The sequence below is a fragment of the Triturus cristatus genome, chromosome 8, assembly GCF_964204655.1.
Source record: "Triturus cristatus chromosome 8, aTriCri1.1, whole genome shotgun sequence".
Taxonomy (NCBI): domain Eukaryota; kingdom Metazoa; phylum Chordata; class Amphibia; order Caudata; family Salamandridae; genus Triturus; species Triturus cristatus.
In genome coordinates, this window is record NC_140591.1 from 1,547,555,153 (window position 1) to 1,547,578,941 (window position 23,789).

At 48.5% G+C, this 23,789-nt stretch overlaps 1 protein-coding gene across 1 annotated transcript in view; it reads right to left on the reverse strand.

Moving 5' to 3' along the window:
* The window catches only part of LOC146806106 (vomeronasal type-2 receptor 26-like), a 160,324-nt gene that overhangs the window by 30,513 nt on the left and 106,022 nt on the right, over nucleotides 1–23,789 (reverse strand). The window contains exon 3 of the mRNA XM_085623858.1: nucleotides 18,131–18,254. Within this exon, the coding sequence (XP_085479984.1) occupies nucleotides 18,131–18,254 (124 nt within the window). The remainder of the gene's footprint in view (nucleotides 1–18,130; nucleotides 18,255–23,789) is intronic.

Below are 23,789 nucleotides of genomic sequence, written 5' to 3' on the forward strand. Positions count from 1 at the left end.
GAGGGGTGCCCTTCCACTTCTTGGGGATTATAAATGGCTTGCCTGACTTTGGATCAATGGGAAGTGGTGTGGGCACAACAGGCACACTCACCACCAAAGCTGCATCAGGTGCAGGCGCTGGCACCCCCTCTGGTGATGTGCTGGACCCAGTGGAACGCTTTGCCTGGCTTCGCCTCCCCCCCTTTCCCCTGTTTACTAGGTGTTACCCCTACAGTGGCCTCCGGCCCCTGTTTCACTGGGCTTGTAATGGGATTCAAGGTGGTGGGTGAAAAAGCCTTGGAGCCCTTCCTAGGTGTACCCTTGGCACGTACCACCTCCTTGGTGGGCACATACACTGTATAATTCTCTTTGCGCGATGCTTTAGGGGCAGGAGAGTCCTTGGATGGGGATGCCACTCAGGCATGTGTGCCTGAGGTCTGCTGCTTTGCTTTTTGTCCACTGGTGTCGCCTGACGGGCTTTTCTCCCTGCGCCCTGGGGTGGCTTTGGTCTTCTGTGGGGATGGTGTCTGCAGCCGGGACCGCTAGGGTTGCTGCTGCTGTGTGCTTCTCGTGCTGTATCGTGACTTTGATGTATGTGGACCGTGGTCCCTATCGTCAGACGTGGCCACTGCCAGGGGGGGGACCGGAGCTGGACTGTGAGTATGTGCCTGTTGAAGGGCAGACATCACTGTTGATGACAAAGCCTGGACTGTCCAGTGCAGCCCACCCACGTCTGAATGTATGCCCTCCATGAAAGCAACCACCTAGGCCAATTTCTTGTCGTGGTCAATGAAGGCATTGAGGAGAGCCGTCTTGCCTACACACAGCTGGCGCTAAAGGTCCACAGACTCAGCACTGATGGCAGCAGGGGTGACAGGGGCAGGGGTGCCAGGGGTGAAGGACACTCTTGCCCTCTTACTGAGGCAGACACGGGCAGCACCAGAGGAAGTGATTGGGAGGGTGGGCACTGGCCGCTGTGTGGTGGAAGACGATGCAGAGTCCCCGTTCCCTGAGCCCTCCAACATGGATGCATCTCCGCTGGCATCGAATGATGTGGTCTCAGGCTGGGATTCCTCCAGCAGACTCCTGTCCCCCTCTGAGGCGCTGGTGACTTCTGTGTCACTGGGCTCCTGTGCAGCTGTTGTGCTAGTTTCATCCAGAATTCTGCAACAAAACTGAAAATTGAAACCATATTTTCATCTTTGATTGATTTGATCAATAAAAATCAGACCGACCCCAGCATAAGTGAAGTGGTAGGTTCATGTCCCCCAGTGGTGCCACTGGACCATTTTACCCCCCTGGAGAGGTTAGATACAATGAAACTGCTGAACTGCCTCAAAACTGGTGCTCCTAGTGACCCTTGTCCAGTTTGGATTATTAAGCAAATTCCCGATTGTTAGACTCGGGGGTCTCTGGTTGGCGCAAGGTTGCCCTTGTGTCAAGCAGGAACCCTCTCCTCTACGTCAGGGCGCAGGATAACCCCATGTGAATGACCCTTGCTCACCCTCTAGGTGCGTGGCGTGTGCAGCCAAGGCGATTCCTCAGGCGTTGTTGGTTAAGCACTTACAATCACACACACAGTAAATACATCAATCCCCCCCCAGAAACGGACACCAGACTTGGATATGTAGAAAAATACGCTTCTTTATGTAAAAATAGGTATATATCTCTCAGCAGACCAATAACGTTTTCGCTATGCCACCAGGTTGTAAAGCAGGCAAATGTTCTTTGTTCGTAGCTTCAAATAGATACTTTGCAGTCTCTTGCAAATGTCACTTGTGGTTCCAGTACTTACAGAGATCGACTCCTGTGAACGGGGAAATAAGGCGTTGCGGGCCCCGAGCCCGATACTGGAACCTCCTCAGTGATGTGGAGAGTCGGCACAGGTCGGTGCGACTCTCAGCTTGGGAAGTGGTCTTGGGTCCTCGATCAGCGGGTGTGGGCAGGTAGGCAGGCGCGGCCAGCGACCCTCAGCACGGCGGTGCAGGGGGGGTCTCCACAGCGGGGGCGGTGCGGCCTGAGGTGTCCGGGGATAGCGAAGCGGGGTCACAGGGCACAGTCAGTGCAGCTGGATGACCCGGCATAGATCACAGTCGTCGGACGGTTTCCGGCGGGAGGGGTGATAGCGCGTTCAGCGCGCTCCAGTGGCAGGCGGTGACAGGGGCGCAGGCGGCCTAGCCCGGGGACAGAGAGCGGCTCCGGGTGGAGCGGGGCTCTCACGGGGTTGCGGCAGGCGAGCTCCTGAGTGTCACGGCCCTAGGAGGGGCGATGAGGGGCGCAGTCTCTTTCCAGCGGGATGCACACACGGCTCGAATCGGAGGACGAGCAAAAGCACAGAGAACCCACTGGTCCTGGGGTTCAGTTCAGGGGGCAAGCTCAGATCAAGCCCTTGGAGAATGTTTAAAGCACAAAGCAGCAAAGTCTTTTCAGTAGTCTCTTCCTCTCCTTTCTCAGCAAGGCAAGCAGTAGGCCAGCTCCTCCAGCGTCTCCTTCTCCTTCTAGTCGGGCAGAGGTTCTTTGTGGTAAAACAGGATTCTGATTTCTTAGGAGCCAGGCTCCTACTTTTATACCGTGATTCTTTTGTTCTTTAGCGCCAGAGGGCCTGGGCCTGGCCCAGTCCAGTTCTGGAGCACTTTGTTAGGGTGACTCTGCTCTTTCCTTTCAGCAGCAGGGCAGAGACATCAGCCGCTCCACAGGGGGCAGGCGCCGGCTTTGTGGTGGCAGAGCACAGGTCTATTCAAGAGTCAAGGTGTACTCCTCCCACCCATCCTGGTGTCATCTCTCTACCCACCACCTGGCAGCCAACCTGTCTCTGGGGATTCCCCAACCCTGCTCCTTACTGTTGCTAGGCAGAACACACACACACAGCAGAGGCGGACTGAAATGGTCAGGTCAGTAAATACTAACTTTCTAAAAGTAGTATTTACAAACCCAGGATATTAACCCCTTCGCTGCTGCGGACATTCCGCTGCAGAGCTGGGGGGGGCAGGGGGGCAGCGCGGCGGGCCTGTGCTCATGACGGAGCCGCTCCGTCATGAGCCACAGTTGAGCTGTGCTCATGACGGAACGGTTCCGTCATGACTCCGCCCATTTGCGTTGTCCCCCTGCACAGGCGGGGAAACAGCGCCGCGTAGGCGGAGCGGCCGCCAACGGGAGTGTCATGACGGAACCGTTCCGTCATGAGCACACGCCAACCGTGGCTCATGACGGAACGTTTCCGTCATGAGCAGGGAAGGGGTTAAAATAAACTTGACTACAAGAAGTATTTTATTATTCTGAGTTCAGGCATACTAAACTTGACATTCTACCATGCTCGCTGAGTCCACTGGGGTCACAGCGTGTAGTGACTCCAGCAGCCCATTCTGGCCTATGGAGAGCAGGTAGCCTTCAATAGTGAAAAACGAAAATGGCTGTAATTCACTACTAAGACATGCCACACACATCAGGGCATGTCCTACCTTATGCCTACAATGCACCCTGCCCTTGGGCCTACCAGAGGGGTGGCTAATATGTAGGTAAGGGAAGGTTTAGGGACTGGCAAGTGGGGGCACTTGCGCAGTCAGCGCGACGGTCCCAGACCGCGCACAGGGTCTGCGGTGGCAGACCCTAGACACATTTTAAGCGGCCGCTTTCTGTGGGTGGCGCAACCAGCGCTGCAAGCCCATCAGCAGCATTGGCATTCACAAGCCCTGGCACCCCTGGTGCACTTTACTGGGGACTGACAGTGAATCCAATAAACCAATCATGAACATCAATTACAGGTACACTTTACCTAGGGAGCACTTGCACTGCGGCACGGATTAGCCGTGGCGCAGTGCCCTGAGCGGACAACACCAGCAAAACAATCGAGGCACACCATCAAAAAGTGGAAGGGAAACTCACGCCAAGGTGCCAGGTCTAACACGTGTCCCCTCCAGCTGAAATGTGGGGAGAACTACCCTTGCCCAGGGGGTTCCTCGTCACTAAGGCGGAAATACCTGGACAGACCGTCAGCGTTGGCGTGATCTGTACCAGGACGGTGTTCCACCGTAAAGTCCATACCCTGTAGGGAGATGGACCACCTCAACAGCTTCGGGTTCTCACCCCTCATTTGCATCAACCATCTGAGGGGCCTGTGGTCCGTCTGAACCCGGAAGTGAGACCCAAACAAGTAGGGTCTTAGCTTCTTCAGCGCCCAGACCACAGCGAATGCTTCTCGCTCAATTGCACTCCACTTACTTTCCCGTGGAAGTAACCTCCTACTGATGAAGGCTACGGGTTGGTCCCAGCCCTCCTCAGTCATCTGTGAGAGAACAGCCCCTACACCATGCTCTGAAGCGTCTGTCTGCACTAGGAATTCCTTGGAGAAGTCAGGGGCCAAGAGCACGGGCACCGTGCACATGGCAGTCTTCAGGGTGTCGAAAGCTTTCTGACAGGTGTCAGTCCAGATCACGTTCCTGGGCTGCTTCTTGGAAGTCAGCTCTGTCAAGGGGGCAACAATCGTTCCATAGCCCTTGACAAACCTCCTGTAGTACCCAGTGAGCCCCAGGAAGGCCCTCACTGCGGTCTGCGTCTTGGGGGGTTCCCAAGCCAGGATGGTCTCAAGTTTGGGTTGCAAGGGTGCCACCTTGCCACTCCCCACTTGGTGTCCCAAGTACAACACGGAACCCTGCCCGATCTGGCACTTGCTTGCCTTGATCGTGAGGCCTGCTCGGCGCAGAGCCATCAACACTTCCCAGAGGTGGCGCAGGTGTTCGGGCCAGGTGGCACTGAACACCGCGATGTCATCCAGGTAGGCGGCACTGAACGCATCCAGCCCAACCAGTACCTGGTTGACCCACCTCTGAAAGGTGGCAGGGGCATTCTTCATTTCAAATGGCATGACTCGGAACTGGAAGTGCCCATCTGGTGTAGAGAATGCTGACCTCTCTTTGGCCCCATCGGTCAAGGCGATCTGCCAGTACCCAGACGTTAAATCAAACGTGCTGAGGAACCGGGCAGCTCCCAGCCGATCAATGAGCTCATCAGCTCTGGGGATGGGGTGCGCGTCAGTCTTCGTTACTGAATTGAGTCCTCTGTAGTCCACACAGAACCGGAGTTCAGGTGTGGCTCCCGGCGCAGCAGCTTTGGGGACCAAGACCACGGGGCTGGACCAAGGACTGCTGGAGGACTCAACCACCCCTAGCGCAAGCATTTTGGAGACCTCCTCCTTAATGCAAGCTCTGACCCGGTCAGTTACCCTGTAAGCCTTGTGCTTCACAGGTAAGCTGTCTCCTGTGTCCACATCATGGACGCACCAATCTGTGACACCAGGAACCAGGGAGAATCGGTCTGGAAACTGCCCCAGCAAGTGGCGGCAATCTTCCTGTTGTTCAGGCGTCAGGGTGGGTGAGAGGTTAACTCCATCCACTGACCCATCTTTCTCAGAGGCTACTAAGAGGTCAGGAAGAGGCTCGGTCTCCTCTTCTATTCCATCATCAGTGGCCAGCAGCATGCCCACTTCGGTCCTCTCTAAGTGGGGCTTAAGGCGGTTAACATGTAGGACCCTCAAAGGGTTCCTGGGAGACTGCATGTCCACCAAGTAGGTGATAGGACTTTTGCGCTCCACAACCTCAAATGGACCTGTCCACTTATCCTGAAGTGCACAAGGCTCCACTGGGGCCAAGACCCACACCTTTTGTCCAGGTTGAAGCTCTACCAGAGTGGCATTCCGGTCGTACCACCGCTTCATCTCCTCCTGGCTGGCTTCCAGATTTGCCTCAGCAAGTTGCCTGAAACGCCTAGTCTGGTTTCGGAAGGCCAGCATGTAACTGTATACATTCTGGGGAGGTTTCCTGGGAGATTGCTCCCAGCCTTCCTTTACCAAACTCAGAGGTCCTCTTACCGGGTGACCATACAGAAGCTCAAAGGGGCTGAACCCTAGAGACTTCTGTGGCACCTCTCGGTAAGCGAAGAGCAGGCATGGCAAGAGGACGTCCCACTTACGCCTCATTGGACCGTCCAGGCCCATGATCATGCCTTTGAGGGTTCGGTTGAATCTCTCAACTAACCCATTTCCTTGGGGGTGGTAAGGAGTGGTGAACTTGTAAGTTACCCCACACTCCTTCCACAGGGATTTCATATATGTGGATATGAAATTGGTCCCCCTGTCGCTCACCACCTCTAGAGGGAATCCCACTCGGGAGAAAACTCCCATCAGTGCTCGTCCCACCACGGGGGCCGTCACTGTTCTCAGAGGGATGGCTTCAGGGTACCGGGTGGCATGGTCCACCAAGACCAGGATGAACCTGTTGCCCAGGGCTGTCTTGGGGTCCAGAGGCCCCACAATATCAATACCCACTCGTTGGAATGGCGTACCGACCACAGGGAAAGGTTGCAGGGGAGCCTTGTGCTTCCCTCCGCTCTTACCACTTGCCTGGCAAGTCTGACAGGTTCTGCAGTAGGAATCTGAATTCTTGTGCATTTGGGGCCAGTAAAAGTGGGTGACAAGCCTGTCATAGGTCTTGTCCATCCCCAAATGTCCTGCTAACGGCACATCATGAGCCAGCCCCAGTAGGAAGGTTCTGAACTTCTGGGGTACCACCAGCACACGGGCTGACCCCGGTTCAGCAGCCTTAGGCTCGGAATACAGGAGGTCACTCTCCCAGTACACGTAGTGTGTTTTGGCCTGAACACCATTGGCCTGGTCTGCAGCCTGCTGCCGCATACCCACGAGAGAAGGGCATTCTTTCTGCTCCCTGCAGAATTCCTCCCTGGAGGGACCTCCTTCTTGCTGCCAATGGGTCAGCTCAGGCAGGTCTCCCAGTTCGGCAATCTGTTCCCCGGTAGGCTCCAGAGCATCCCCCTCAGGGTCTGCTTCCTTCTGGGCCGGGGGAACTTCGGGGGCCGGTTTCCCGCGCCTCCTGCGCCTTCTCCCTAAGGCCGGTTCCTGGACCTCTCCCTCAGGCTCCAGGACCCTCTCAACACCCCTACTGGCTGCCATGGACCGGGTGGTCACGCACGCCCAGTCGGGTAGACCCACCATCCTCAGATGCGTGGTCTTCTCCACCTTTTCCCAAGGGGAGCTCTCCAGGTCGTTCCCTAGCAGACAGTCTACAGGCATGTCAGTTCTCACAGCGACTTGTAGAGTACCAGAGACCTCCCCCCACTCAAAGGGAACTTGAGCCATTGGACAACGACTCTCTATGTTGTCAGCATTGACAACCCTACAGTAGGCATTGGGTACAATCTGCTCTTGAGACACCAGGTGCTGCCTCACCGAGGTCACGCTGGCTCCTGTATCTCTAAGAGCCTCAACCTTCTTTCCATTGATGGTCACTACTTGCCCATATTTTTTAGTGTTAGAGGGTAAGTAGGTTTCAGGGACCATCTCACGGTCTCCTAGCGAGACTAGGGTCATCTGCCCGGGACCCCCACCCTCCTGGACTGCTACCTCCTCCCCAAAGTTAATACTAGCTACTTGCCGGGGTGGAGCACCAGTGGGTGCGGTCTTACCAAACAGGCGACACTTAGGATCAGAGGCAATGTGACCCGGGTCACCACACCTATAACAATTGAAGGGCCCCTTTGGAACAGGTCTACCTGTCGGGGCCCCGTTCTGCTGCGGGGGTGGGGGAGGCTGAGAACCCTTCTGCTGGTTCCCTTGGGGATTACTTTGGGGGCCTTTTTGGAACCCTTTCTGTTTACCCCTGTCCCCCCCACTCTTCTGCTGGGGACCCTGCCCACCTTTGGCGGAGTCTCCCACTTGACCCTTGTGGACCCTGGTGCTGAGCCAGCGGTCCGCCTCCTCAGCAAGCTTCCTCGGGTTGGACAGCTTGCTATCAATCAGGTGCTGGCGTAGCTCAGGAAAACATTGACTGGACAAGTGCTCCCATGCAATTAAATCAAGCAGCCCTTGATAATCATTCACTTTGCTACCCTTCACCCAACCATCCAGTGCTCTGCAGAAAAAGGTTACATACTCCACATACGTACTCTCAGGGATCTTCTTAGTCTCCCTGAACCTCTGTCTATATAGCTCAGGAGTTAACCCATACCTGGTCATTAAAGCTTCCTTCATATGGGGGTATGAGGCTTGGAGATCTAAGGGCAGATCTAACAGTGTGTCACGCCCTTCAGCAAGGAACCTTCCCCACAACCCCGCTCCCCAGTCTTTCTCAGGGACCCGGTGTGAAGACATGGCCACCTCGTAGGCTCTAAACCACTGCCCTATGTCATCCTTTCTAAAATACTCCTTTACTACATCTTTGGGGATGTACACCTTGGACTCTACCTGCACCGGTGGAGTGCTGCCACCAGAAGGAGCGGTGTCCAAACTTTTCGCCTTCAGCTCCAACTCCTTCAATCTTATAGAATGATCCATTTGGCGTTGTTGCGCCTCCAGGGCCAACTTCTGCTTTTCCATTTCCATTTCCATTTGTCCTGCCAACTTTGCCATCTCCATTGCATGCGCCCTGTCTGCCAGCTCCTCTGGCGACCGGACTCTGCTGGGCTCCTCAGGGTTGTCGGGTGGAACGATGTCCCCCGCATTCCGTGGGTCTCGTGACTCCTTCCAGGCTCTCAACGCCTTGGTGTACTGGTTCTTCTTCCTGAATCCAGCATGGGGAACTCTGAATTTTACACTGTAGCCTTTCAATTGCTCCGCTGTGTAACCTTCCAGTCTCTCCCAATCCACCTCATCCATTCCAGAAATCACAGAGAGTGCTCTTCCAGCAGAGAGTGAGCCAGGCATGGTTGCAGTAATGGCAGATGTCTCAACAAAGTTCAAAAATGAAAACCTGTGGCTGCGTTACTTGGTCTGCTCTCACTATCTGGTGATTAATAATTCACTGTATGCAAATTACAAATGCAAATCCGAAATCCCAGCCGCTGCCAACAATGTTATACTCGGGGGTCTCTGGTTGGCGCAAGGTTGGCCTTGTGTCAAGCAGGAACCCTCTCCTCTACGTCAGGGCGCAGGATAACCCCCTGTGAATGACCCTTGCTCACCCTCTAGGTGCGTGGCGTGAGCAGCCAAGGCGATTCCTCAGGCGTTGTTGGTTAAGCACTTACAATCACACACACAGTAAATACATCAATCCCCCCCAGAAACGGACACCAGACTTGGATATGTAGAAAAATACGCTTCTTTATGTAAAAATAGGTATATATCTCTCAGCAGACTTATCACAAGACCAATAACGTTTTCGCTATGCCACCAGGTTGTAAAGCAGGCAAATGTTCTTTGTTCGTAGCTTCAAATAGATACTTTGCAGTCTCTTGCAAATGTCACTTGTGGTTCCAGTACTTACAGAGATCGACTCCTGTGAACGGGGAAATAAGGCGTTGCGGGCCCCGAGCCCGATACTGGAACCTCCTCAGTGATGTGGAGAGTCGGCACAGGTCGGTGCGACTCTCAGCTTGGGAAGTGGTCTTGGGTCCTCGATCAGCGGGTGTGGGCAGGTAGGCAGGCGCGGCCAGCGACCCTCAGCACAGCGGTGCAGGGGGGGTCTCCACAGCGGGGGCGGCGCGGCCTGAGGTGTCCGGGGATAGCGAAGCGGGGTCACAGGGCACGGTCAGTGCAGCTGGATGACCCGGCGTAGATCACAGTCGTCGGATGGTTTCCGGCGGGAGGGGTGATAGCGCGTTCAGCGCGCTCCAGTGGCAGGCGGTGACAGGGGCGCAGGCGGCCTAGCCCGGGGACAGAGAGCGGCTCCGGGCGGAGCGGGGCTCTCACGGGGTTGCGGCAGGCGAGCTCCTGAGTGTCATGGCCCTAGGAGGGGCGATGAGGGGCGCAGTCTCTTTCCAGCGGGATGCACACACGGCTCGAATCGGAGGACGAGCAAAAGCACAGAGAACCCACTGGTCCTGGGGTTCAGTTCAGGGGGCAAGCTCAGATCAAGCCCTTGGAGAATGTTTAAAGCACAAAGCAGCAAAGTCTTTTCAGTAGTCTCTTCCTCTCCTTTCTCAGCAACGCAAGCAGCAGGCCAGCTCCTCCAGCGTCTCCTTCTCCTTCTAGTCGGGCAGAGGTTCTTTGTGGTAAAACAGGATTCTGATTTCTTAGGAGCCAGGCTCCTACTTTTATACCGTGATTCTTTTGTTCTTTAGCGCCAGGGGGCCTGGGCCTGGCCCAGTCCAGTTCTGGAGCACTTTGTTAGGGTGACTCTGCTCTTTCCTTTCAGCAGCAGGGCAGAGACATCAGCCGCTCCACAGGGGGCGGTGCCGGCTTTGTGGTGGCAGAGCACAGGTCTATTCAAGAGTCAAGGTGTACTCCTCCCACCCATCCTGGTGTCATCTCTCTACCCACCACCTGGCAGCCAACCTGTCTCTGGGGATTCCCCAACCCTGCTCCTTACTGTTGCTAGGCAGAACACACACACACAGCAGAGGCGGACTGAAATGGTCAGGTCAGTAAATACTAACTTTCTAAAAGTAGTATTTACAAACCCAGGATATTAAAATAAACTTGACTACAAGAAGTATTTTATTATTCTGAGTTCAGGCATACTAAACTTGACATTCTACCATGCTCGCTGAGTCCACTGGGGTCACAGCGTGTAGTGACTCCAGCAGCCCATTCTGGCCTATGGAGAGCAGGTAGCCTTCAATAGTGAAAAACGAAAATGGCTGTAATTCACTACTAAGACATGCCACACACATCAGGGCATGTCCTACCTTATGCCTACAATGCACCCTGCCCTTGGGCCTACCAGAGGGGTGGCTAATATGTAGGTAAGGGAAGGTTTAGGGACTGGCAAGTGGGGGCACTTGCGCAGTAGGCGCGACGGTCCCAGACCGCGCACAGGGTCTGCGGTGGCAGACCCTAGACACATTTTACACGGCCGCTTTCTGTGGGTGGCGCAACCAGCGCTGCAAGCCCACCAGCAGCATTGGCATTCACAAGCCCTGGCACCCCTGGTGCACTTTACTGGGGACTGACAGTGAATCCAATAAACCAATCATGAACATCAATTACAGGTACACTTTACCTAGGGAGCACTTGCACTGCGGCACGGATTAGCCGTGGCGCAGTGCCCTGAGCGGACAACACCAGCAAAACAATCGAGGCACACCATCAAAAAGTGGAAGGGAAACTCACGCCAAGGTGCCAGGTCTAACACCGATATAATTGGAACCGCACTTACTCCCTTGCTTAATGCTGTTCTATCATCCGGAATTTTTCCCAAAATATGGAAAAAAACTTCAGTTCTTCCATTATTGAAGAAACAGACATTGGATCCCAAGGACCCTAACAACTATCCTCCGATCTCTAGGCTTCCTCTGCCAGCCAATTTACTGGAAAAAGAAATGAATAGCCAACTCAGTGATTTTCTTTCTTCCAATAACTCTTTGGATCCATCGCAATATGGGTTCAGAGCTTTTCATAGCACTGAGTTGGCTCTGTTAAAATCTACAGAGGAAATCAGATACGGGTCACCACATGGTACTGCTTAACCGGCTATCTGAAATAGGTGTAACTGGCTCAGCCTGGAAACTGTTACAATCATTCCTGTCGGACAGGTCACAAACTGTAGACCTCGACGGTAACATCTCAGAACCTTTTTCACTGCCGTGTGGGGTGCCACAGGGCTCGGCTCTTAGCCCCACGCTTTTTAATATCTATGTGGCACCCCTGGCCGGTATCATTAGTTCCTTTGGTTTCCAGCTCTCCTCCTAAGCTGACGACACACAAATCGTGTTGTCGCTGACAGAGGGAGCGGAAAAGGAGGCAGGCGATAGCTTCCATGACTGTATTGGGTCCATCTCAGGCTGGATGTCGGCCAATTGTCTTAAACGAAATTCGGCCAAGACCGAGGTTTTAAAATTTGGCAATAATCCACGGGTGTGGACACCAGAGTGGTGGCCGGAGGATCTGGGCTTATGTCCAGTACCCTCAAGAAAAGCCAAGAATCTTGGTATTGTGGTGGATAATAAACTCACCATGGGGGACCAAGTGAGCATGGTGACTTCAGCATGCTTCATGGTCCTCAGAATAATCAAGAAAATTAGGTTCTTCCTGTCTGAGAGGAGCCTGAGGACTGTGGTTACAGCACTCATAATGTCGCTTCTGGACTATTGCAACAGTTTATATCTTAATGTTCAAAAACAACATCTGAACAGGCTGCAAGTGGTCCAGAACGCGGCAGCTAGATTGCTGACCGGAACACCCAGGTTCGCCTCAGTCAAGGGAGAACTTCAGAAATTGCACTGGCTTCCAGTACCAGTAAGATCACGCTTTAAAGCACTTTGTATTGTCTTTAAAGCTGTGAATGGGACAGGTCCTGAGTTCCTTAAATCCAAATTTTCATGGTATATTCCAAGCAGAACATTAAGGTCAACCGGGTCCAAACGAGTGATAACCCCCCTTTTAAAAAAACTAACTGGGGAGGCAGAAGCTTTGTTCACTGCGCCTCTAAGGCATGGAATGAACTCCCGTTCCAACTGAGAAATGCCCTAGATCTCATTTCTTTCCGGAAGGGCTTGAAGACATGGTTCTTTTCTCACACCTAGGCCATATGCTCCTCAGGTAACCAGTGCTTAGCGCCAGAACACCCTAGGGTAACCGTGCGCTCTGTAAGCATAAATAACATAACATAACACCCCCACTGGTGTCCGTCTCCTGTCCCTCCGTGACCACAGGTGATGCTGCATGAGAGAGAGAGAGAGATGTAGAGTCAGGTCAGTGACAGCAACAGAACAAACATATGCAAGCAATGCATTACAAAAGATGACCAAATCTACATGTTGCACACCGCCCTGTGCAATCACATCGTGCCAACTCACTATATAGACTCAAGCAGTACATGGAAACTGGAAACTCAGGCATGAGTAAGCCATGTGATGACCACACAGCACAACACCCTGCTTGTGGCTTTGTTCAAACAGACACACAACTAGCTCTGAGCACACCTAGGGACATGATGAGGGCACAGTACTTGTTGCCAATGACAGATCTGGATGGAACAGGAGGGGACAACACAGACCCAGACTACAACATGACAGTCCACAATGGACATTAGCATATGCCACCCACCATGTCGTACCTTGGGGACAATAGAATGGTGCACATTGTTGTCAGATGTGTAGGCCTCCCCAATCTGGGTGCATGCAATGGACGCATTGATGAAGGCACAGTCAGATCGTGCACACTGCCATTCTCTCCCATGGGATTCCCAAGACTACCCCAATGCAGAAGAAACCTGAAGAGCACAACTCAGAATGTAATGTGAAGGCGCAGCATCCAAATCACCTCTGTAAGTACAGGTAGGGCAAATGCATGCCACCGGCACCCAGGCCAGCAGCCACTTACATACTGCCAACATCACATAGGCTAGCGCTGGCACAGGGTCTGTACACATGCAGCCACTCCCAGCCAAAGTCAGACTCCCCAAATGCTCACCCCTGGCTTGCTGCTGATGCTCCTTCAAACGTGCATCCAAGGTGTGATTTGTGGGGTTTTGTAGTGGGTGCTGAGACACTCAAATGTGTGTAGGGTTAGTTTGTATTAAAGGAGTAGAGTTCATTTGCTGCGATTGTGTTAATGTGGTTGTGGATGTGGATGGGGTAGGGTGGGTGCTGCTGAATGGGAAAAAGAGCAGCATCTCTAGCCCTAGGCCCTATCAGTCCCATACAGGCCCAAATAGGCTGCTGCCCTTGTTCTTGACAACAGGGCTGAGATGCTCTGAACCCTGACTTTAAATAGCGCTGGTGATCAGATGACCCCTTCGGCCAATAGGAACTCTAGCCCTTGCCCTAACCAATCACAACACTAGCCCTAATCCCTAAGACAAATAGGAGACCAAGCCCTTACTGTCAATCACAGCCCTAGTCCTAGCCGCCAATCAGAAACCAAAGCCTAAGCCCTAGGTCCAATAGAAATCCTAGCCCCAGCCCAAACAAAAATTCAATCTAAACATATCCACCAATCAGACCTCTAACCCTAAGCCCTACGTCCAATAGAATCACTGAACCATGGACAAATCAGAACCCTATACTTATCATCCAATCAGAACACTAACCTTAAGCCCAATAGAAACCCCAGATATAGCCACCAATCAGATGTAACGTCCAACATCAGCTTATCTAAGGTGCATGTGACCTCAAGCTAAGGCTGCTGGGCAGGGGGCTGGGAGCTGCTCCTCAATTCAGAATCTCCTTGGAGACAGACAGGCTCAATCCACACTCTGCAGTTCTGCAGATAAGGGCCTAAACTAGGCCTCTAACAATACTGCTTTTCCAACACTTAAACCGCTCACTCTCCTAGAAACATAAATGAGTCCTACAATCACTTTCCAAACACAGTTTAAACACTAAGAGCAGATTACTCCAGTCTCAGAGCACATTCTGCTTAGGCTTTGAGGTATAATATATCTGTTTCTTGGCGGGGGGGTAATCTTGTTTCACTCACTTGCTAAAACTAAAGGGAGCTGGGGGTGGATTGCTTACACACAGGTCTGAGCACAGATTATGGGAGAAACTAGGAGGGAAATCAGGCAGTCACCGGCAGGTGAAAAACAATAGATTTTGAACTAAAGAGCCCACAAACAAGTGAAATGTAGGCAGTCAAGGGCAGGTGAATAACAACAGATTTTGAACTACAAAGCCCACAATGCAACCGGTAAGTTGAGGCAGTCACAGGCAGGTAAAACTTACATTTTTAAACTATAAAGCCCACTAACAAAATGGGTGAATATGAGACGTGTATACCAGTATCACTTTAAACTTTCACCTACCCTTTCACTGTTCGCTCTCCACCCTATGGGTCGATTGATTAGTTTAGCCTATGCCGGGTTATAATGGACAAATGTTGCCGGGTTTACATTCCCTTGATTCAGATTGTCTTCGTGTGGCAGTGCAGTGCTGTGGTTTGAAGTGTTGCTCTGCCTCTTTTGGAGCACACACCAATATCACGTGCGGATTTCACAGCTTTGCCATGTACAGTTCACCTCCAATCTTAGTTTATATAGGGATTTGCTCTGACCCAGCTAAGGTGGTCTTACTTGCTTCAGTTGGTGGCTAAAATCAACTTTGAGTGGCCACTGAAAGCGCAAGCCCAGAGACTATGGGTCGGATTTTAAGTTTGGTGGGTGACCTGTCATCTGTCAGGGTGGTGGAGAACATTACATCTGTCACGCTGGCTGGACTCTGCCTGCCATATGCAGAGATCACCACCAGCCCAGTGATGATTTCTGTGCCTTCAGAGGAACCTCGGTCACAGCTGTTCATCTGAAGGCACTACGAGTTTAGTGTGTAGCTGCAGTCTTTTTGTTTGCCATGCACCAAATGTTTTTGGTTTATAAAAACCAGACCACGAAGCAGGATTTTGCTAGTGAAAAACAAGAAAATAAATGACCTCAACACCCTGGGAGCTTTCTCCATAGAAACATGCCTCACACATACGGTAGGACAGAAGAGGGTGTTCAAGTCTGGATAAACAGCACAGATTTGCCAAGGTGGTCGAGTAGGCAGCATCCACAAACCTTTTGTGCAGATAAAGGACTGCAACCCATGACTATCAATCAAATGCCACCAACTCTCAATGATGACATAGCCTGCACAGGGAACTGTAGTCACCCAGTGTTAGAAATTGGGTTCTTGGTTGGCAGAGGTTTGCATCCTACCAAGCAGGAACCATAATCCTAGTCAGGATAAGTGAGGTACACACTAAAAGATCATCTGTGCTCACCCTCTGGTAGCTTGGCGCAGAGCAGTCAGTCTAATCTCAAGAGGCAATGTGTAAAGTATTTGTGTATACACGCACGCACACACACTAACACAGTGAAAACACCACAAAATGTGCTCCACACCAGTTTAGAAAAACAGCCAATATTTATCTGAGAATAACAAGACCAAAATGAGAAACATTCAATTATCACAAGTAGAGATATGAATTTTGCAAGAATAAACAATACTGTAGTGCTCAGAATCATATTGCACCAATCTGGGCAATCTGGTCACACTTGACTGGGCCAAATCCAAAAGTTCAGTCTGATCACAATGGAGCGCGAAACAGGATGTGGGCTGGATACAGGAGCAGTGGTGGCTGCTGCAAAAGTAAACTGAGGGGGTAGGTGAGGGGGAGGGAGGGAGGGACGGGAAATAACAATAATAAAAAATGTATCTGCGGCCGACACAACGAACGCCTCTGTGTTTCTCTGGTCTCAGCGATCACTGTGAAAGCACAGTCTCCCCACCCAATCAAGACACTGCTCTCATGCTACACCCAGCATGAGAGCAGCACCAGAATTGGTCTGAGCGGTCTGGTCTGCCACTCATACAGTGCATGGGAGTCTATGCTGTTTCTCCAACACAGCTGGGTTGGAGAATAGAAGTGGGCCTGTCGGTTTGGCTGGCCTAAGACAGCCGGCCAAACGGACATGCACACTTTACCGTGCCCATCACTCCTCCCACTGCCATGGCCCAGCCCAGCCACACCCTTCACTGGCATTGGCTCAGCCAGTCACAGAAAAAAAATGTTATTGTTTTATTAGCAGTTAATTTTTCTTTGACTGACTGACTGGTGGGGCGAAGCTATTCCGTCCTGTACTGGAGTCATGCAGGCCCACTACAAAGTACCTTAGTTGCGTCTAGGACAACACATCACTGTCGATCGTGGAGATGTAGGTGATTTGTAGGTTCCGAGCTGCGCAGAGTTGAGGATGCAATAAAGCTCAAGAAGGGATGTGCATCAGGGCGATGCATCGTCATTGAACCGCAGGGCTGTAGGTGATGCATGCAGCATGAGGCAATGTGAAGGTGCTTCTTCGGCAAAGTCGAAAATGCGTTGGATTACAGGAGCGGTGCATTGCGCGGTCAGCGAACGATGTCCGCGGCTCGAGCAGCAGCTGCGATGCATCGATGTCAGCGGAACACTGTTGATACGTTGCTTTCTTAGGTTGCAGCACAGAATACTTACTTTCAAGGGCCCAGGACTAGATTGGCACTACTTAGCAGACAGGACAAGCAGCAGAGTTCAGGTGCCGGTAGCATTATGCAGAGGATGTCTTTGATATCACTGAAACATCAGAAACAGGAGGCAAGACAACACGGCCTTCCAGAAACTTACATTCTTTGGATGTAGAGTCAGGTCCAGTCCTTCTTACTCACAGGCAAAAAGCAGAACACCACAACAAAGCACATCAGCAAAGGGGCAGTACCTTCTGGCAACACAGCAGCTCTTCTAACTTGTAGAATGTCCTCAGCTCCAGAAGTGTTCTAGGTACATGGTGTCAGTGGTCCAGTATGTATACCCATTTTAGGTTTTGAAGTAGGGAGACTTCAAAGAAAGGTATTTTAATGCAGAAGACCCTACCCTTCCTTGCCCTGACTCCAGACTCACTACTGTGGGTATGCAACCCTTTGTGTAGGGAGTGCACACAGCCCTTTCAGGTAGAATTGTCAGCTCCTCCCACTCATCCTGCTCAGGGAGACCCATCAACATGCAGATAACCACTCAGCCACACCTATCCTTCTAGAAGGAATGCAAGAAGCCAGACGCGTATTCCAGAGACAGGCAGAAGGTACCAAATGATTTAAGTAAGAAAATGCCAACTTTCTAAAAGCTGCATTTTCAGAACTGCAATTTACAAACCAACTTCACTAAAGGATGTGTTTTTAAATTATGAGCTTAGGGACACTACATTTGGTTTTCCTAATTTTCCCCCAATTGGAAGCCTCACTTATAAAATGTATCAAGGCATCTCCAATGTTAACCTATGGGAAAGATAGGCCTTGCAGTAGTGAAAAACGAATTTAAGAGTATTTTACTGTCAGGACATGAAAAATTAAAAAATACATGCCCTACCTTTTTAGTACACTGCACCCTGCCCATAGGCTGTCCAGGGCCTACTCTAGGGGTGTCCTATGTGTAATAAAAAGGAAGGTTTGGACCTGACAAGTAGGTTAACTTGTCAGGTTGAAATGTCAGTTTACAACTGCACACACAGGCTCTGCTTTTGTGGGTGCCACAATCAGCTCTGCAGGCCCACTCGCATCATTTGAATCTCAGGCCCTGAGCACATGTAGTGTACTGTACTAGGGACTTACAAGTAAATCAATTTAAACCAAAGTGTCTACCTGTCCACACTCTTACTTGGTGAACACCTGTGTGTAGTTTGTAGTTTTTAATTGTGTAAACAACATGGGACGAAGCAGTAAAGAAGGAATATTGTAACCACATAAACATATTCCTAACCTGTTCCATTGGTGATTTCACCGGCAGCACAGGGCACACAGTCATAGCAGCAGGCCGGTTGTCCTTGACGCAGAACCTTATGGAATCCAGGAGTGCAGCTGGCACTGCACACTGACTGGGGAACCTATGAGGTGAGTGAATAAGATGAACATGTAACAACAGGCATAGAATGTGTCTCGTGAATTTCATATACTGGCATGTACTATTTATTAATTTATTAACATAACAATAATAAACTGAGTACCTTCTACATAAAAACATCTGTCTGCAAACAGGTGGAGAAAACTAAACGTGGGAAATCAGGGAAGTCAGTGCCTCACATCTGTGTTTGTCAAATACGTGCATGAAAGGATTTGACAATCTTTAAATTATAAAGGATGTCCCAGAATCAGGGAAAGCAAACGACGAAATGCAACAAAAGTGGATGTCGAAGAACTTCTACAAAATTGGACATGGAAAAAAATGCAAATTGCAGTAGAAGGGATATTTAATTTGACTATTTACAGACGAAATATGAAACATGGCAGTGGAAGACTAGCACTGTAAAGAGAAATGCTGAGCACCAGGACATCAAATTAACACAGGACCTGTGGAAAAACAAGTATGCTGAAAGCATGTTGAGATGTTATGGAAGTTCACAATGTAGTGCAATCACTGAGGGACATTTTCAAAGGAAAAATTAGCTGTTTAAAAGAGATAAGTTTTCACCCCCCTATATATACTACACAGCACACCCAAGTTCCTCTTTTTTTTCGTTTTAGTAAATTGATGCAAGATGTCAGGACTAGGCCTGGGTGGAGCTCACTAAGTGCGCTACACGGAGTTCTGCGAAGTGATGAAAAAACTCCACCGCGCTACACGGAGTTCCCCATGAGCAGAGTCCGGTACGTCGCACTGTTCATGCAGATTTTTAGCACCAGAAGTTTCTCCGGCACTGTAAAATCAGCACGAACTGCAGATTTTCTACTCGAGCGGCAGCTTTCTCAACACGACCGGTAGTGACCCGCTGCTACAGCCCGCATTCGGAAATCTCGCCGGGAGGTGGCCTAGCACATGATTTCTCTCACTTGGCAACTTAACGTTGGCGAGCCACACAAGAGAAAAAAACTCAGCTTCAGTGCCTATTCGCAGAGTTTTGTGGAGCACGGAGTGGGCAGAACTCTGCAAACTCTGACTGCGGAGCGGAAATCTTCGCCCACCGCTAGTCAGGACTACCAGTAAAGGAGAGTTTGCTTTGGTGTCTAAGTGGGGGTGGGCAATTTTACTACTTCGTAGTTTGTGAAATAAAGCTATATATTCCTCGAATCAGCCTCTAACAGTTGCCTGACTCTGGAGCAGTACCCAGGGGTATAAACTGTACCAGTGGACATTAATTTTATATCATGCATAATGCAGGCTGCAGAATGTTTCGGTCTTTCAATAGACCTTTGTCAGACCAGTATGTGATTGTAATCACATACTGACCCCTATATATGACTGAAAGGACACATAGTGGATAATTCTTGAATATGGCCAAGCTTGCCTTTGAGGGGTTCTGGAGACATTTGTGATGCTCCAAGACCCCAGGATGACAATATGGGACAGTATTACACATCTTATGCTCTATTTTTCTATAGCACATTTTTATTTGGGATAGTTAGCCTGAGAAAACAGATATTTTCCAAAATGCATTTACCAAAGGACAGAAGCTGGAAAAAGAATCTTTAGATTTTATTTCTCTTTTATAAATGCATTTTTGATAAAACAATGGACAACGGCGAAGCCCAGTGGATTTATGGAATTCTGTGGCTGCAGGGTAAAATTAATATTTTTTTATTTCCCATATTCATCAAATAATATGTTATTTCAAAAGGATGAAAACAATACTGTTGGATATTGTCAAGCATACTTTGCGTTTTTTACTGAATAATTTAATTAACTTTGCTGCATAATTCACTCATCCTTGGTGCAACAGTCGAGTTGCCTAGCAAGAATGTATGATGATACAACCCAAACATTTACAACGCATGCCTTTAAAACGCAGTTTTTACATCACAACATCCATTACAACGCATGATTTTACATTGCATGCCATCACAATGCATTTTTAGAAACTACATTTACAACGCATTCCATTACATTGCATTATACCATTACAACGCATACCATTACAATGCATACCATTATATGGCATTTAAGGTAAGTGTTGGATAGTGTAGGGGTAAAAATTACTATTCCCACTTAAGTGAGTGCAACAGTAGGGTAAGTGTTGGATAGTGTAGGGGTAAAAATTACTATTCCCACTCAAGTGAGTGCAACAGTAGGGTAAGTGTTGGATAGTGCAGGGGTAAAAAATACTATTCCCACTCCAGTGAGTGCAACAGTAGGGTAAGTGTTGGATAGTGTAGGGGTAAAAATTACTATTCCCACTCCAGTGAGTTCAACAGTAGGGTAAGTGTTGGATAGTGTAAGGGTAAAAGCTATGTGTTGTAATGGTATGCAGTGTAGTATCATGCATGAGATAATTACATCTCCTCTACCGACAATTTACCTCCAAATGTTTGAAGATCCTTCCACTGTTACTACTGCTGTCAGTTTTTACCCCAAATGAGTTCTTATGAAGCTATTTTTGATCTCTGTTAGCTAAGCTACAGTTTTCTTGTGCTATTTGTGAAGGTATTTTCCTCCAAGGAGACCCTGGAGTTAGCAACTTTATTTTACCTCACTGACAAAAGTTGGGGTAATTTAACTTGGGGAAACTAGTAATATCTTTGTTACTCGTGGATTAAATCACAACATACACGTTTATCAGAATTGCAATAAAAGTAGCAGATTTGTAGAACAACTTTATGCATCTAGGAAAGTTCATGAAGGGATAGAATTTGAAGTGTTTAAAGTTATGTAGGGTTGTGAGAAATGTGTGTAATGTACAATTTCAGAAAAATTACATGAAATTGCATATTTATGCAAAATGCAAGACTGGCATTTGGCAATCTATTTTGGCACAAAATGAGTCCTTGCGTCCATTGTAGATGAGAGGACACATTTTGTTCTAAAAAGCAGAAAAAAACATAATTGTGGCGTACAGCATCCACTTGTGTTCGGAATCTTCACATTGTTTCATGTGCTTGCGCTAAATGTTTGCAGCGGATGGTACCTAATTACCCCACATGGAGAAATTGAGTAGTTTCAGGAATTTTGCTTAGCACAAAATTCACCCAATTGACATGAGATGACGCCCACATAGTAAAAATTTAAGATGGGCCTAAAGTTATTTTAACAAAAGGAGAAGTGAAAAAATCTTATCTGGCGGTTAATTTTCTGTATATTCCATCCAGTCCTTCCAAACTTGGAGGGCCATAGTATCTAACACATTCAATTCAGCATTAGTAAGGTCAGGCTCTAAGGAATGCCTACGACCTGCTGCTTTAGCATGCATTCCCTGCCTTGCAATAATCTTCGCACACTTTCTTGAGCAGGTAATACCATCTCTTTTCAAAATCGGTTATAAGGGTTTTAGTAGTGGATATGTCATTTTTTTTCAATTCAATAATCTTTATTCTCGGTCATTTAGACCATCAAAGATGTAAATAAATACATATCATTTTTTTAAATTTAGAATTTACAATGTTTTAAACAATTTCAGTTACACACTAGCTTATAAAAATTACATGATTCAAACATTAAAATTCATAAAAAAGATAAAACCAATGTCTTATAACTTTATACAGTGCCCCCCTCTTTTAAAATGCGAGATCGAACGTGCCACATAACCATTAAATACTTTGCTACAGCAAAAACAATCGGAGGTGACAAATCAGTTTTAAGGATTCTAAACGCGGGCAAATATGTCATTTATGTTTTGCAGGATACTCTCAATGATACACATTTTAATATGCAGAGATGTATGACGGGACCGTGCACCATAATAAAACATCATAGATTGCCAGGATTGAATCAACAAGCAGTTCCAATCATTGTTCCTAAACTATTGCCTTCATCTTTCTGCATACATTGCACTGCTATGTTTTCTAATAGATTACCTTGTTAACAGATCTGCCAAACTAATCCTCTGAACAGGAAACTTCTACTGAGCCAGGCCTTTCTAGCAGCAGCTCTTAAATGTAGTTATTCCCAGCAAAGTTCAAAGGCCTGGTTATATGTTACCCCATTAAAATGTACACAGCAGTGAAACTCTTCTGACACATTCGCGAGTATTTCTAATGGTTGCCAGGCATGCACTTCTACATTATCCACAGAACAGCAACTCCCTATCGAGGATATATGGGACCCTTTAAAATAGGTTCATAGATAACACTACACTTCACTTCAAATGCTAAACATCTGAACTAGAATTGGGGATAATTATTTGCATTACACATCAAACAAAGTTGGTTGGAACGCTATTTAATTGATTTTCCGCTTTATTCTCAGCCCATGGCTGATCTTTTAAGTAACACCAGCATTCTGGTTTTCCAACAAATGTGAACTCAAATGCCAATGAACGAACAGATTTTCCTTTTGTATGCCACTTTACCTATCGGAGGGTTGCCCTTAACAATAACCATTTGATCTCCTCACAGACACAATGAATAATATTTTGATCAAATCTACCACTGCTGTGAAATCCAGAGTGAATTGTCAAGAAACACATTTTTCTCTACTTTAAATTAAAGAGATGGAAAGAATCCAACTAGATGATTGATTCAAGGCCACGGAAGCTAAGAGATGTTTCTGGGCTGGTTTTATTGAAGAAGCAAAAACAAAAAACACAGTAAGTAAAGGTGTGTATTTTCACTTGTAACATCTACTAGATTATCTGCCCATTGTTATTTTAGAGTTCCTTGCCCTTTATCTCTGTTTGATGGGCTGATTCTCTTTTTCTGTGGGTAAGTTCAATAAAATAGACACAATATTCAGAGTCCATTGTATATATCAAAGAAAGAACAAACTCACAAAACAAAAGCATGCATGCAATCATGGAAACAATAGGATGGTATAACTCTAAGCAAAGCAAAGACCAAAATGAACACCAATTACTTTGGCATTATACTCACACAAAATGATCAAAGAAACTAACAAGATAGACTTTAAAGAAATGAACATGAAAAAATAATGACTTTTAGCAAGATACGCTCATGTAACAATGGAGTTTCATTTTATATACTATTTGTAGAGGTCTTCAAAGTCAAGCCAAATAATGCCAAGAAGAGCTTGAAGGTTATAATATACAGTAATCCAATTATGTGTGGCTTCCCAGCTTGATTCATTTAAACATGTCATTGTCCAAAATGATATTTTCTGGACATGCAAAAGTTTCATAGAAGCTGTTAGGAGCAACATGAATGCAAACATCATGACCACAACCTCCCCTTGCAGGTATTCACCCCAATTGAGCAAGCAAGACTAAGAGAGCCTATATTCATGTTGGTTATACAGGGGTGTCCCATTATACTTCCCACAAGCCAAGCACAGGGATTCATTATGATGCTCAGTAAAGACCATCTTCGAACCTCCAGGCTGAGTGGATTTTCTGTTAGTTGGAAAGACATAGAGAGAAGGAGTGAGTAGAGGGCTGCAGACATCTATAAACCTAATTACTGCAGAATCCAGTAACTGAAAGAGGAGGAACACCATGAAAGGGAAGGAAACAGTGTGAAGTAATCAAACCACTAACAGG